General features: G+C 37.4%; 1 protein-coding gene across 5 annotated transcripts in view; it reads right to left on the bottom strand.

Moving 5' to 3' along the window:
- The window catches only part of CNST (consortin, connexin sorting protein), a 61708-nt gene that overhangs the window by 16564 nt on the left and 28165 nt on the right, over positions 1-16979 (bottom strand). For all 5 annotated transcript variants that reach the window (XM_080390473.1, XM_080390472.1, XM_080390470.1 and 2 more), the window contains 5 exons: positions 15955-16041; positions 15365-15479; positions 12847-12868; positions 12569-12665; positions 5989-6866 (listed from right to left, as the gene is read on the bottom strand). In XM_080390473.1, the coding sequence (XP_080246599.1) occupies positions 5989-6866; positions 12569-12665; positions 12847-12868; positions 15365-15479; positions 15955-16041 (1199 nt within the window). The remainder of the gene's footprint in view (positions 1-5988; positions 6867-12568; positions 12666-12846; positions 12869-15364; positions 15480-15954; positions 16042-16979) is intronic.

The following is a 16979-nucleotide window of genomic DNA, read 5'->3' as shown; positions in this document are numbered from 1 at the left end:
GCTTAATGGATTATTTAATGAAACAAGGCAATTAAGTACTACAAAGCAGTGAAAGTGGGGAGGTGGTGGAAACAAATTAAGTCAACATATGGAGGACCACTATTTGACACAAATGAAGCAGAAATAATAGCCCACAAGTGTGTCATCACAACAGACAAGTGCACTAGGGTGAAGCTTCGACTAGTAACTTTACACTAGTCTTGCAGAACAGCTATCAAAATTCATCAGGCCAGCCAGAAAATCAACACTTACGCTTCCTTGTTGTGATAAGGAAGGGGGCTCATGCAGGACTGCACCAATTTGACTTATTTATTTGGGAGGGGAGAGATGAAATTACGTCCTTTAAAAAAGTAGATTATTTTAAGCCTCTGTGTATGGCATTGCTTTCATAAAGAGGATCAATGGCTTGTCCCACAGCACCCACGCAGCAGGCTAGCTGTCGCCTGCCACGCATGTTCGCAAGCAGCTCAGGCTGAACTTGGCAGGAATGTTACCCTGGGACAGCAGGGTGTTTGTCCCAGTCTGCTCTAAGAGCAGTACGTGATGGTCCGCGCTGCAAGCAGTAATTTCAGACTGAGACACTTCATTTTGCCCGTTGGCTCTTGGTAGTCTTTGAATGACTGTGGCACAAGCACTGTCTTCTCCATGCTTAAAATCAGAGGGCTATCTTTTACAGGATTATATGGAAATGTGTGTTTCAATGATTACAGTTACATAAAAGGCTTGCAAATGAAAGTCTTGCTACAATAAAGTTTACTTACTTTCCCTGTCAGCCTGCTTGGCTATGTTTCAGCATTTACTTCTAAATGTATGAAGAACTAATTGACACAGGACAGGTTTCTCTATTCCGAACGTCTTTTGCTTTAAAAGGGGGAGCAAGGGCTTTTGATTTTGCAATAAAATCTGTGTGGCTTGTGTTACTCCCCTGTCCCAACAAAAGCCATAACATATTTTCACAAGTCCCCTTTACATGATACGTAATTCATACCTAGAGTATTTCACATGCCTCTGAATTTCATGAATCATGTAATTAAGGTTTTTGGTTTGTTCTGCAAAGGACCTACAAAGCTATGCCACCTAATCAGGGTACAGTTTATTGATAAAATACAAACATATGGAATTCTGCATAAAGCGATTTTACACCATCTCATCTATCGCATTCCCAACTGCAGCTCAAAAATATTCAGTACAAACATCACATTTCATTTTTCTAATTTTCAGTCATAAAAACATCATTACTGTAAGATTGTCATGTAAGAATAGGGTCTATCTTACTACAAATACAATCTCATTCAATTAAAACAACTGTAAATGTATTTGTCTACCATACTTTCATTTAGAAAGATTTCAAAGCAGTATACAAACTGATTGTATTAGATCCATCTCCCATTAATTAAATATAAAGGAGAGTGACTTAGCTGCCATGCAAGACTTGAAGTTTTCCATCCCAGTCTTTAGGAGGCAGAAGGAATTTAAAAAGGCAGACTACATTATTTAAATTGGAAGTTGATGAGGGAACTGCGGTTAATGCAGTTGACCACAAGTCAAGCTTCTGCTCGACTTGGACCACAGGAGGAAAAACATAGGCTTGCATCAGGCTGCACTACAAACAGCTCTGCGTTACATAAAAGAGCTGCATAAAGGATCCTATTGAAGCATCAAACATTTTCTTAATTCTGAATTAAATAATTAACAAAAGATGTTCTTGGAGCGTCTGTGTAACTGAACTCACTCAGCTCTGCTGGCCTTCACAAAATCTTTTCATTGGTGCTTTTATAATTATTGTACAGGAACTGAAAATGGCATACAGGTATGTGGTGGCATTTTGACCAACAGTCAAAAAGGAAAGCAGCAATGACTGTTGGTTAATTGACACTGTTAAATATTTTAGCTTTTCTCTTTTTACCGCTATTAAATCAAAGTGATGCTGCTTCACAGAAAAGTTTTAAAGTTTTTTGGATAAAGTTTAATATCCTGGCTGCAAAATAAGAAAGCAATAAGCTCTAATTAAACTACCCGTTCCGCCTCTGTTTTAAACAGTGTTTTCCAGTAAAATATTAAAAAACCTTCTCACATTATGCATATTTTGCCAAATATGATGTGTTTGTATATATATTTATAAATATATTGGACAAAACTAATGAAAATAAGGTCCTGTACTTAAAGACTTTGGAGAAAACACATTGAACTTGACTGTTGGAATAACTTGTAGCATACAGAAGTAACTAAACCCCCCAAAACTGGAGGCACTGCAAACTGAGTTCTAGAAAGAAAAGTTAATTGTATGAAGTATTTTGGTCTGAATGCAGAGAACTACTCAAGGAGGAGTTCTGTTTGTTTATTCTGCTGTGGGCTGTATTCCTTATTCAATTATTTGGCAAATGCCTATAGTTTTATTTCTAGCAATACCAGATGTTTTTAAAGCGGTGGTGCATAACTATACGACAAACTGAGAAAAAGAAAGACCGTCCTGCCTTAAGCTATAAGCATCAGACAAAACCCTTCACTAATAAAATACATTAGCTACATGAATAATTTGACTTTGAAAAAGAGCTAACTTACAGATTCAGTATTCATAGCACTGCGTAAGATACTAACCATTCTTCTGTGGATACGCTTGCCATACAAGTACCGGGGCTCCTTTACACAGCAATAAATAGCTCGGATACTGTGTAAGCATTTCATACGGAAACATAATTCTTGCAAACTCAGGCTTACAGGACCCAAGCCATACAAGAGAAGAGGGGATCTCAAAAAGGCATTGTCTCCAGCCCTAGTACAGATAGGTGAAGACTTCATTTCTGCAATCAAATCAGTTGCTAGTCAGTACATATTTGGTACTTTTTAGAAGTCCTGCTGCACAGACAGTGCCAACCAAAAGCTACTACCTTGTGGTGTGGTAGAGTCTCTCACTATCTGCTTTCTGAAAGAAATTTCACATTATAATTTTCGATTTTAAGACCTTAATTCTTTCCCTAATCACCACTCAGATAAAAAGCTTATGTAATCATTTTTTTATTTCATGTGGCCAATGCAACTTACATTACTGAGGTTAAAATTTGTTTGACTGCTGGTATGTCGTCGCATTCTCACAGAAATGACAGCAATGATATCTAAGAAGCGGTTATACACTTCTGGTAACTGTTGCTCCCATCTGCCGACTGTGCTTCAAAGCTCTTTGTTAGCTGGATGAATCTAGTTTCTATAAAATTACAGTAATTTTCCATCATTTGCATGTTGTCATGCACCGTTTGTACTAGTGAAGAAATACCGAGTATAAGGGACTGTACAATATGTAAAGTACTATTTTAGTTTTGCAATTATTTAAAGCCAGAGTTAGAATTTAGTAGATTTTCAGTCTTGTAACTAGTTACTGTAAATGGTAGGCTAAAAGTACGTGACATAAAGGATCTAAATTAGAGAACTACATGAGATGATTGTTTGACCTCAGTATGGGGTCAAACAAAACTTCCTAACTAAATACATCGAGAAGTACTTACCCTTCCCCATTTTCAATGAATTAATATTACACCTCCACTGAAGAATATTAATGAGATTTTGTCCTACCGTACTATTTTTATACCTAAGTTATTTCAACACAATCTTTACATCCACCTTCCATTCTAACTTGTTTGTGGCAATTTTGTAAATACTCGCTCCATGACAAGTTTTATCACAAATTGATTTTTTTTTTTTACCGTCACATTGGTACATTTAATGTAATTATTTTCATTTCATTCATGTGGCTACCAACGCATTTTCTAGGTATTTCTTTCACAAGTACTGTGTGAAAACACTGTCATCTTATTAGATGGCCACAGCCTGAACACAGCCTCAGGAGGACAAGAGAGGTAAAAACTTTATGCTGGGTGCAAAGATAAGCCTGCTTGTCAAAACGTTGGTGAAATACTATTCTAGCACTGAAACAAAATCAGCAAGAGCAAGTTAACAGTGCCGCTTTCTGAGAGGTGCCAAACTCTCTCAGTTCCTGGCATCTTCCAGGAAAGCTGTAGGTGCTCAGCACTTCCCAAAAGCAACCCCTAGGGTAATGACAGGTTGTAAGATTAACTGGAAAAACAAAATATAATTCTATAATGAAACAATACAAGCTTCTGTGCTGTCCTTAACTCACCCCGCTACACCTAGAAATTTCAGGTATTGCAAAACAGCCCCAGATGCTGCACATTAGAAAACTTAATCGGTATTGAGATAATCCTTCTCTTCTCCCCGACTTAAACCTTCTGCTCACACAATTCAGGCCTCTTGCTAAGGACGATTCGAAAAGAATCCTACCAGTGCTAGCCAACACGATGCCTTATATGGCCAGAAAAAGTACTATGGAAAGACTCAAGGTACTTTTCACTCTCCAGAGAGTTAACTCTGCCATCTGAGTACTGGCAGTCCTAGCATCAGGATAGCAAACTAGAAACGAAACTAGATTCCCTGTAAAGCATCATCATCGGTCACTGGGCCAATCAATTCAAGCATAATTTTTCTAACAGTATCAGTATGTTGTTTCCTATCCCATCCTCTGAAATGCAAATGGCCAAACACAGCAATTGAGAAATAGTTTCTATGGGATTAATTTAGGATTTTTCTACATGAAACAGAACAGTTCTCTCCTGTTAAAATGCTGAACTTTCAGTGGGCTCAACACAAATCTAATCTTGAGGGACAATACTTAAATTACTCTTCTGTTATACACATATATGGGTGTAGCACAGGCTGTCAACAAAACGCTCTTTTTCAAAGCCATCCTCTAAGCAAACACAAGCCAACGGATCTAGTGCAAAAGTCTGATTACATGGATGGACATGTGTGTGGGTTTCCACAGCTGCATGCTGTCAAGAGCTTGTGTACATCTTTGTGCACAAGGCCCTCAGTCCTGGTATGTGGTATGCCTCCTGACATCCCACAGAAAGACAAGGTGTTTCAGGGACAGGTCAGGATGAAAGATCTTGGAAAGGAAATAAGATGTTTAGGTGGTGAGAAAAACCAAAATGCTCTGTTTCCAGCTCTGGAGACTGTGCCAAAAATGTAATAACATCAGCATGGATACCCAGTGTTTAGTTCCCTGCTTGGCTGCTGTCCCCGAGTGATCGTGGGGGTTCTGGGTCACTGTGCATTAGCTTCTGGTCTACAGAGAAGTAGTTACTTTATTGCCAAGGGATGCTGTATTGTTCAATACATTAAAAATAGAGATGGACTAAGATACCTTTTTATAAGTCTTCCCCCTCCAGCATCTAGAATCACATCATTTCACAATAATACCACTTTTTCAATCAAAGAAAAAGCTTTTAAGGTCCCACGGTTGCAAATGCATCAAAACCAGAAGACAAATAAAGCGAAGACCTCATCATACAGTCTCCAAAAAAGTCCCAAAGCAATAAATCTTCTGTATTTTTAGAAAAGCAATTTAGCTTATGAAGGACTCATTCTTGTTGTGGCCAATCAGCAGTGCTTCAGAAAGGTGGGTTCAGGCTTAGAAGTTCTTTCTTAAGTTTTGGTTGAACAACAAAACTGCCTAAACTGAGCAAAATGAGAGGCCCATACATTCATATACAGAGCTTATGACATATGTAGTTCCAATCTATATGGAAGAGGCACAGAAAAGCATCTTTTATTCTATGAACAGAAACGAACCACATGTTACATCACAGACATTATGTAGATCTCTGATGTGAAACCGTGATTTAGCAGGAATTGTCAGCTCATCTAACAGTCTCTGTTAAAATGAAAAAAAGGTGTTCACACTCATATGTAAAAATCAATCTGATTTTTAGAAACACAGAGCACTGCTGGTCAAGAAGGAAGCAAACAGGTTAAAAGAAACTTTTCTGAACTCAGAACAATTAAGTATAGAATTATTTTCAGATTAAAAATAAAGTGATATATGAAAGAATATTTAACACATTTTGAAGTTGGAAGTATCTAAAATATTTTAATTGAGATAAACATGAAAGATTTTATAGGATTCACAGTATTTACCTCAGCAATCTCTATCCTTCTTGCGAGTTCATCAAGGGACGAAAAGCTGTCATCTAGTGATAAAGCTTCCAGTGAGCTGTAAGATGCTCGTTCAGGTGAAATATCTGGAACAGTGTCAAAGTCCTCTTGGTTCGCTAAGTTTGCAAATGATTCTTCAGTGTCTATTATGTTACCATTTAAATATCTGAGAAATAAATCTTCTTGTTCTTCATTATTTACCTTCTCCTCCTGCCCTGCTGTTCTCTCTCTTTCTTTGCACACTCCTGAATGGGCAGTACTCTCCTGCTCAGACACTTTATTACACCCAGAGCATACATTTGATGCAGTTCCGTCCCGTGAAGACTTTTCATCACCATCATCAGGCTGCTCCTGTTGCTGCTTTAAATCACTATTCCCAAGCTGGCCACTAGCAATTTCTGAAGAGCCAGCAGCATGTTTTGATCTGAGCAGATTTCTATCAGCTTGCACATCTTTATCAGTAGGAACCAAATCAGTAGGCATATAATCAGCATCTGTTAAACCCAAAGCATCTACCATTGGCTCAAGAGGGAGTTTCAGCCCAGGCTCACCAGCTGTGCCTTCTATTTTTTCCACATCCTTAGAGAGCTGTCTTTCTCTCAGCTGCAAACTGTTATCTTTACCGGCATCACCAGATGATAAACAGCCCGAAGAAGGCCTGCCCACTGTCCCTGTGGACTGGGTGTGTGGCTTCAACGTTGATTCAGCACTGCAGTGCTGCTCCTCCATGTGGTCCTTTCCTGCAGCTACCCAAAGACTTGCTGCCTCTATCTGTCTCTCAGTTTTGTTTTCACCCAGAGAACTAGTGCTCAGCTGTTTATCTTCTTTCTTTGGTCCAGTGCCAGGACAAGTTTCAGTACCTAAGTGCAACAAGAAAAACAGTTCCAGTGTTTTTAAATGATTCAAAGCATCAGCCCGGGGTGAAAGAGTATACTGTGATTTGATAATGTTGTAACCCAATGCTTTAAAATGCACTCCCATAAAGGGCAGGTATTTATGCTCCAGTCAGAATAAAGTTCCATTAGTAGTCTGAAAAGCTGACTCTTGATTCAGCAAAGTATTTGCACACATTCTTGCAGGCAAAGAACATACTGTAGTGTCCTCCTGAAAAGAGTTACTCCCATACTTCAAGCACAGTAAGTATGTAAACGTCTTTCTGGACAGCCGCTTTTCTTCTAAAGCATATTTTATGTGAGCGCACCTTCTGGATGTCTGGAGTTCAGACAAATGCACTTAATGACAAAAAAATGTATTTTGATGCTAGTGTTACCTATTACACAGGGAGATACCTGCATTTCCTTTAAAGATGCTGAAATCGTACCAATTTAATACATTTAAAATTCAATCCTTTTAAGAGGAAAGTAGCTCCTTTGGTTAATGCTAAATTAAACAACCAGTTACCATATTTTACATAATGGACTGCATAAAAATATATTACCTTTTGTGTATGTAAGTTAGTTTAGCTATTAATAAATGCAATTGGATGCAGCTTATTTGTGTATTCACATTTACAGTACAAATGAAAACTGATTTTTCTTATCTGAAATTTCAGAAAGAAACAAGGGGAGCTTCACATAGCTTGTGAATTCACTTACTGTTGGCGTCATCTGCTGATGAAGGAATAGATAATTAATGCAAGTTGTCAATAAAATTACTAGACATTAGCCATTGCAAGAAGCTCAAAGCCACATCTCCCCTTTTAGGTTTATGAAGAAAGGGAGTGTTTAGAATTAGTATACTAAAGCAAGCCAGCTGTGACAGTAACTGTCCTTTATTCCATACTTCAATGAAAATTAAGTAAAGACTATGCTATAGTAGGACTATTATTACAGTAATAGTATTAACCTCAATCAACAAATTAATAACTCTAGAAAACACTCATTTGGACTTTTTGGTCATAGCAAAAAGCAGAAAGGTCTTATGGATAGATTAACAAAGAGATCAAACAATGCCCTTATTAACTATACATTCTCACAAGAATGACTGAAGATCTATATGCCAATCTTACCCTTCCTCATCTGTTAAAACCTCACTGAAAAGCTGAGCAATTTCCTGAACTTGTTACATGAAACAGGGTCACATTCATCAGTCTTTAAAGAAATGTTTGCATTAATTTGTCGTATTGAACAATTTTACTAAATTCTAAACGATGTACATTTTAAAAGAAAATGAAAGGTACAAGGTAGCATAGAAAAGACAGGCTTGGAAACTGAAAAAGAGAATATCCAACCATTTCAAAATGCAGACACCCCCCCCCCCCCCAGAACATCACTAACAGATAGAAAGGGTATAGGAAACCTAACTTCTGTAAAATGATGAAAGAAGAAATCCGTATGAGACAGGGAGTTTTTGAAAATTAGACACACATGAGGAGGTAGCTCAAGGGATTTGTAACGGGATACTGAGCCCTTCACATATAGGTCACGAGTTCAAACACTGCCTGGATTATTGGTACAAGATTTGGTTACCATCTGTCAATTTTTCCTAGTGGATACATGCACATTACAACAAACATCTTTGTTGGCAGCCCCAACTGCAACAAAGATTAAATGGAATCGGAAATTAAATCAAATTACTCACCCTGAAAGGTGGCCCTTGAGCTCAGGGCTGTTCCTAAAAAAGTAATAAATAATCCTAGCATTGTTATCTAACTATAGATGTACAGGAACTGAGATGTAATGATCATCATTACATTCCACATCAAATTTTCAGCAGCTTTCAGTGTTTTCTTTACACCTGCTTTAGACAACCCACACCCACTGCAGACAAAGTTAAGACAAATACTTGAACACGTAATTAGAAAAGGTGCTCTTTCCTACTGAGTTAAATGAAGACATACCCACCAATATGGCAGCAATTTTTACCTGTCAGAAATACAAGTGTCTACTGAGAATTTTCTAGCAACAAAAGCAGTTACTGTAATTTAAGATTTTTTTTTTACAGTTACTTTAAAATTGACACTTGCTTTCTTCATCACAGAAACCTGTAGCCACCACCTTTTTATCCTGTTAATCCAAGACAGTCCAGCAGAGATAATGCTGACGTATGGCATTCTACCAGAGGAGAATTCACACTTTACCATCTATTGTCCCTCTTCCCACTTAAAAACAAATCCCATATGATCTAAAAGAAAACATGGTATAAGCAGTTTCTCCCCACCTTGGAAACAGGTCTTTATGTACACACTGCAAACTTATGCTAGTGGTTTTTCTAAATTCACCATTTAATTAGAAAAGGTTTCATGAAACACATGAATTTGATGATCTTTAGTTAACACTAAAGCTATTAAGGCTTTCTGCCAAAACCTGGAGAAATTAATGGATACAGGATGTATCAAATCTCATCTTCTAATATACACACATAGCTTTAAGGACGTAGGTTCCCTCTGTTGGTAACTCAAAGAGAAAATCTGCCAGAAAGGAAAATGTAGCAGAACAGACCATTCACAGCCCTTGCTCAGAAGGGCAGAAAACTCATTCAGTGACCCTCCCCGTAATCTTGACTAGACAAGTTCTTATAAAGCTGCTTCTTTGTCACTGTATCCCCACGAGAGAGAAGTCACAAATTCTTAGGATCGACTGCCTACAAAAGCTCAAACTATATTCCCAAATGCCTGCAATAAGTCAATGGAGTAATTTTTGCTTTAGATTAGTAAAGAAGTGTGATTTTACTTCAAAGTGCTACCATAGTACAGTGCAACACTCTCTACAATGTAATATATATCTGTACATATATCTGTATATATATTGTGTATCAGCTAATACTTCTTATTGATAGTTGCTAGATAAATTTTATTTTGGACATATGAATTCATATGAAGGACAGTCTTCAAACAACCTAAGATTTTCATTTTCCTGTCTTCCTGTAAATCAGACTTCTACTACCAGCAGCTGAGTCAAGTAGCTCTCCCTGCAGACTGGCAGATACATTTCTAAGAGAAGAAGAAAAAGTTTACATATTTACTTCTCATTTTTCATGATGTTGAGGAAAAAAAAAAAACCCACACAAAAAGCAGAAGACAAGCATTCTAAGTTTTCAGTGAGAAGGCCCATGCATTTAGGCTAATGCTGAAGAAGTTAGTTTAAATATTAGGAACTGTATGGTTACTATAATATAGGATTCTGCTGGAGGTCAGGCAAAATCAAGAACCAGCCCCAAAAGGCCAAAGGTTCTAGCCCTGAGCTGGATCACTCAGCCACAACTCAAACATTTTTCGCACAGCACTGAGAAGTGTATACAAATTCTGAGTTTTGGATCATCTCTGTAACCTTCTAACTGCCAGAAAAACATTCAGCCCTATGCTGCTGATGCATTGACTTGGTGAGGGGCAGCAGCAGCTAACTGACCACGCGCCACCTTAACAGATGAAGAGACATGTCAGGGTGAGAAGTCATTCCTTCCTCAAGAACGTACTGATCTTGTGAACATCATCTTTTGCAAATCTTAAGCATTTAAACTTGAGTTAGGCTTGAAACATTCATATCTTTGTACTGTAAAAGTATTTAGCACTGCTGGAAAATTCCCAGCAGAACTGCCTTCTATGGGATGGCATGAATTTATTAATTCACAATCATTTCACAGGAACCCAAAGATTTTGATTACATTTTGACAAGAGTTACAATAAGAGAATGACATTTAAAAAATTCCATTTATACCATTGTCCTGGTTTTGGCTGGGATACAGTTAATTGTCTTGCTAGTGGCTGGTACAGGGCTGTGTTTTGGATTTAGTAGGACAATAATGTTAATAACATGCTGATATTTTAGTTGTTGCTTAGCAGTGCTTACCCTAAGTCAAGGACTGTCCAGTTTCCCATGTTCTACCAGTGAGGAAATGCATTAAGGAGCCGGGAGGGAGCAGGGCCAGGACAGGTGACCCCAACTAGCCAAAGGGATGTTCCATACCACAGAACGTTGTGCTCGGTATGTAAACGGCAGGGGGGGGGGGGGCGGGGGACGACACACGACTTGGCCGGGAGCCACCGATTGCTGCTGGGGGACTGGCTGGGCATCGGTCAGTGGGCGGTGAGCAACTGCATTGTGCATCGCTTGTTCCTCTTGTGTTTTATTCCTCCATCTCTCTCCCTCCCCCCGCCCCCCTTACAATTGTTATTATTGTTATATTTTACTTCATATTAAATTGTTCTTATCTCAACGCATGGGTTTTACCTTTTTCCAACTCTTTTCCCCAGCCCACCAGGGGTGGGGGTGGGGGGCAGTGAGCAAGTGGCTGTGTGGTACTTAGTTGCTGGCTGGCGTAAACCATGACAACCATGATTAATTACTTTACATTAAGTTTAATATGTCTATATGTTGTACTACAGTGCATTTTAACATTGACACAAAATGCTCTTTAATTCAGAAGCTTTGAATGTTCAGAACCAGAAAGCTTTAGTTTCCACCTGGAATAAAAACAATGGAAAAATTACATGTGCCTAATTTATTTCCATGGGAATTTCCAACCATCCAATAATAAAAAGCACAGGGTTCTTTTGATCTGCCTTATGAGCTGTACAACATTTTTTTCGTGTTTTCAATGTTTTGTGTTTAGTTAGGTTACAAGAACAAAGACAGAGAAAAGGCAGTACAGGGGTCATGGTGAAAGAGGCTGAAGATGAGGAGGATCCACACATGTAGAGAACTGTGACTCTGTATCTTCATTAACCCCTGACTCTCCTGAACTCCTGGCTGATACACACTTGTAGGATAGTTTGGCTTGAAACGGACCTCCTGAGGTCACACAGACCAACCCTCATCTTGTGAGAGATTCTAGCTGCTTTCAAGGAAAGGCACGCAGTTTAGGTCAACTTTGGCAACTGGAACATAGTAAAAACCAGAAACATTTTGCTGAAAGAGAGGACACATAAAGCACAGCCTGGTAGTCTAGCAATTCTCTTTCCCCCTTTGCCTCCATTTGAACAATTCATTCAATTAAAGATGTTTTGTAAGAATCCAGCCATTCTAACAAATTAGTCAAACAAAACAGCCACTGTCCCAAGGCAGGAGGAGGATAATGAAGCTGATACAAAAGTGTGTATTGAAAAAAATTAACTGAAGTATGTTTTTCTCTTCAAGACCCCCAAAAGCTTCCTAATTTTCTTTGCTGTAACAGAAAAATGTGTCTAAAAATCAGTATATTGCATGTAATTTATAATAGTTACTAATTCTGTTAATGGTACTGAATTGCCACAACTCAGAATATTTGTCATCAGATTGTTTACCTTATATTTTATACATAGAAATTATTTATCGTATCTCTAGTTTTACACGTTTTGTAGCTTATGTAGGCTGCTATAAACATATGCACATTTAAAAGATTTTTTTTGATGGAGGCTAGAATTACTTTAATTACAAATCTGAATATCAATGACTAATTAAAATGGCATAGTACATCCATTGTGCAGTTGTGGAAAAAAATTAAAATTTGCACAAATGGATGAAACTGTGGGAATCCAACAAATGCTGTAGCTTCAAATGAAATAGTTTCATAGTATTTGTAGGAATATATCATTACAGTATAATATTTAAAACAAACTCATGCATCCACATAAACACACACATACCTGATTTAAAAGCAGTAGCTTCTCTTTCCTTTAATTTTTTTGATTCCATTAACTGAAGCAAACAACCACTCTCCCATGTATTTTCTGCAGCTACTAGCTGTAAAATATGATAGTATTTCCTGTAATTTTTGGAATTAAACAGGAACACTGTGATTTTTTGAAACATCCAAACTTCAAACAGTTTTTATACTAAACTGGAAAGACTGTATCAAATATTATTAAAAATATATTCATTAGCAATCTTTGACAAAGCAGAATTCAATTAAGCAGCTGCTTACCTTATTTTTGGATGCCCGTGGCCTGCAGCAATAAGAAAAAAAGAAACAACTTAAAAAAAAAAAAGAAGCAACATTCTTCATAACAAATGTCATTGACATCTTATAAACCCTTGCTCTGCTCTAATATTAGCACAGAACTTTTCTTACATTGAAACAGTGTCAGCATGCTAGCATACTTCCAAGCACAGATCTGTACCATATGTGAATATCATCACCCATTAGCCCAAACATTGCTCCACCTAATTGAGAAAGCAGTTTAAAAAAAATTTACTGCAACATATCAAGCAATCTAAATTCTTCTTACACTTTATGCTCAGAAAGAACTCTACCAACTTTAAAAATCATGTAAGGACTTAGTATCTACTAGTATTAAAAATACTGATCACTATAAAAGTGATTGAGGAATGGAAAAAAACCCATCTATTTCCTTCTCCACAAACTGTTTACACTGGGACATGTTTTCCGAGTACTCTAAGATACAGCAGCTCCCACTGATTCCACTGGGATTCACACGTGAGTCAGCACTGCTCACAGCGTGGACTTTGCAAACTGTGTAGAGATTCATGCACAATGTGTTTTATCATGCACGATCTGTCTCGCAGCCTTTCATACAGCGATAAAGATAAAATGTTGAGCATTTTGTTTAAAGCTACCAAAAAAAAAAAAGGTAGGAAGGACAAGAGGGAAAAGTACTGATTTTCATACTCTCTACCAAAAACTTGTGAAGACTTCTAAATTTTACCATTTAAACTTCAAATAGAGACACTCAAAACTATCTTTAAAGAACAACCATGTCCAGTATGTAGCTCTAGACCTTGAGTATCAGAAGAAGTTACATTACTTTCAATTACAAAAGCAAAATCCTCACATTTTCAAAGAGCTGCATGTTATTCACTAAAAAATAAAGTGTAATTTTAATTACAAAATAAATTGGGATTAAAGCTTAGGAAAAAATGTATGAAACAATAAAAGCAAATAAGAGTTTTGCTTAGAGTTCAGAAGATTAATGATATTAAATACAGACAACTAATTATGGCCAATGAACAGAAGCCTTAATTTTTAATTGCAGGGTTTCTCAGAAACAGGAATGATGTTACATGACTGAAATTTTGTATTTTGAAGTGGGGCTGCACCAAAGTATTAGCAGAAGAAAGCAGAGTTATTCTCAGCAGGGCAACAACTGAAGTGACAGTAGGGAGGTGGTGCTAGTTGAAGAGCAGCAATAGACTTGAATCTTAATCCTTCAGTGGGCTTGCAAGGTTGTGTGCAAGGAAATGCAGGCTGAGGAACCCTGCAGGCACTCAAGAGTGCCATCTCTCAGTAGCAGCCTGCTGTAAACATGATGCTACCGTGCTAGAGCTGCCCCTTCCTCCTGTGGTACCACCGGCTTTCCAAGGGCTCCCTCCCAAACCATTCACACTACAAATAAACAATCCCTGCCTGGGTTCTGGCAGTCAGCCTTGGTGTTTTCAAACTTCTGTACAGTCACCCAGAAGAAAAAAAAACACATGGAAGCCAAATCAAACTCTCTATGAACAACAGAAGCATTCTGTTACATCGAGACTGCCTAAGCCAATGCAAGTATATTTGAAAAGGTTCTCTCCCCATCGATAGAGAGCATTTCCCCTGTCACAGCTTGGACTTTCCACAGCTTTTGAACGTGGTTAGTTTCCCTATTATCATCATTGGCTGATCATTTTTCAGTGGCAGATGGCATAATCTTTTCCATCTGTCCCTTAAACTCAATGCCTAGTAGGTAGGACATTCACCCATAAAATAACAGATCCCCTTCCTGATGGGTACAATCTCCTGTGTGTACTACCCAGAGGAGCACCCTATCCAAACGAGTGTGATACTGGGACATGCTGATTCTGGAGGCTGAGATGCATCAAGCAAAGCAGGTAGGAACGAAGATTCCACCACTTTTCAGAATACTGCCACACTAGGGAAACTACAGAATCACTGCTTCAGAATGGTTAGGCAACCTATATGAAATCAACAGAAGGCAACAAGAATTACTTGAAGCATTAGGGATTTGTCCTAAAATGTAGAAAAATTGGGAATAAAATCCTATAGGGTAGATGTGAGTACTGGAGTCTGAGGTGCTGGACAATTCCCTTTCAAAACAATTATTAATATAATAGGTACTAGACACAAGCACCATCATCAGTTTTACAGTCTCTCTCTGTCTAAATTAACACTGCTCAGTTTTTACATTGCCTGAAAATACTAAAACTCAAACCTCCACTTCTGGCATGCTAATAATTTGCTGAAAATAGTTCAGATCTAGTCCCTATACATTCCTCAAACCATATAAAAACAGTGAAAATTGATGGTAATGGAAACATTTTAGTTACATATCAAAAAGAACCACTACTTTTTAACCAAATTCACTGAAGTCAATGGGATTCAACTTTTATTTTGACATTGACTATTTTAAAACATCTATACTGGCAAATAGACACAGCTGCACTAACATATTAGTACTGGAAAAGTAGGAACATTTTCTTATACTTACTGTGGATGTGAAGAGCAAACTCTGGTAAGCTTTTCCAGCTCTTCACCACTCAGTTCTTTAGCTGAATTCCTCAGCGTTGTAACTGGAGTAGGAACTGCTGTTTTCCATTTTCTTTCTAAATTGAACCAAAATCACTTTTACCCAAAATATTATAGACGTAGTATTTGCTTAGCATAAAACATATATGTGAAACTAATTAACAGAGAAATATTTAACAACTCTTTGTGTATGTTCTACAATCTTGTTTCAGGCTATGCAAAAAAGCATTGTATTTTTTCACAATACACTTTATTTTCATCACATCAGATTCATCAACCCTAAACCAAAAATAAGCTCAAAACAACTGTGGACCAATCAGAGTCTTAATTACTAGAATAATGAATGACAAACTATTTGCACTTTTTTCATGAAATGTGTGAGAAGAAATCTAAAGCAGGTATACTTTTCTCATAACAAATTCAGAGAAATTCTGAAATAAACGCTGCTTTTGCTATATAACACTTTAAGCTGACAGAATGTATACTCTGTTATTTAGAAATACAAACCAAATTAACTCTTTCTTCTACCACACCAGTTTAGCCTCTACTCACCCCACTGTTCTTGTATAGAAGAAAGATTTGCGAGCAGCTGCTCATGATACAGTCGTTCAAGCTGAATGAACTTCATTGCCTTCTCATCTGAATGGAAGGTTAAAGAAAAATTCACACATATCTGGACATGTTATGATTTATTTGTATTTGGCACCATATTTGTTATGTACCTGAAATTTGACATAACTGAATACAAATGAATAATGGCTAGCATCTAGATTTCTGTGCAAGGAAGAAAATAGTAGCAGACATGAAAACAGCAAGTAAGAAGTAAAATAAGTTGAGGAAAGCTCCAAAAATGAAAATCCTATTCTCTTCAGCAGTCACCTCTTCCCACATGCCTTAAAACTTCAACAGAAGTTTTTCTAGAAAAGAAACAAGCAAAATGTTACTATGCTGACACCTCTTACCAGAAAATGAGATCTCTGGGAAATGAAAAACAAAATAAATTACCCAAATACCAGCATGTATCTCTCAAGAAATCAAATTACATGCCAATAACCATAACTAACTGAAAATATGGCTCCTTTCCACTGACCAGCTGGAGACAGTATTTAAAAAATTTCCCCAATTCAAACTCAAAAAATCCCCTTCCCTTTCCAACCACTGAATACAACACTGCCGGATAGCTGAGTTCACCTTTTGTCTTCTTTCTGAAGATGCTGCTTACTTTTCTTCCATATGAAGAACTCTTCCCCCTCCCTTAGGTTATCAATATATTCTCAAAGGTATACTGATAGTTACATATTTTGTAATAATCAGGATAACTGTCATTCCATCAAGCCCAACTTGTTAGTTCTTCTGTTTAAAGCCATGTTTTGCCAGCTATTTGAAAGTTAATTCCACAGTACAATGATGATAGAAGTACAGTGAATGAGGTTATTAGTAATATTAGAAAAAATATTTTCCATTATTCATATTAATTAAAATACTGGAGTAAAACACAACCAGTACTTGTTATTCTTGTTAGCTTCATGCAACATATACATAGCATGGCTTATGAACAACAATATTAATGGAAAGAA

The sequence above is a fragment of the Falco punctatus genome (genome assembly GCF_963210335.1).
Source record: "Falco punctatus genome assembly, chromosome: 5".
NCBI lineage: Eukaryota > Metazoa > Chordata > Aves > Falconiformes > Falconidae > Falco > Falco punctatus.
This window is presented reverse-complemented; position numbering and strand designations above follow the sequence as displayed.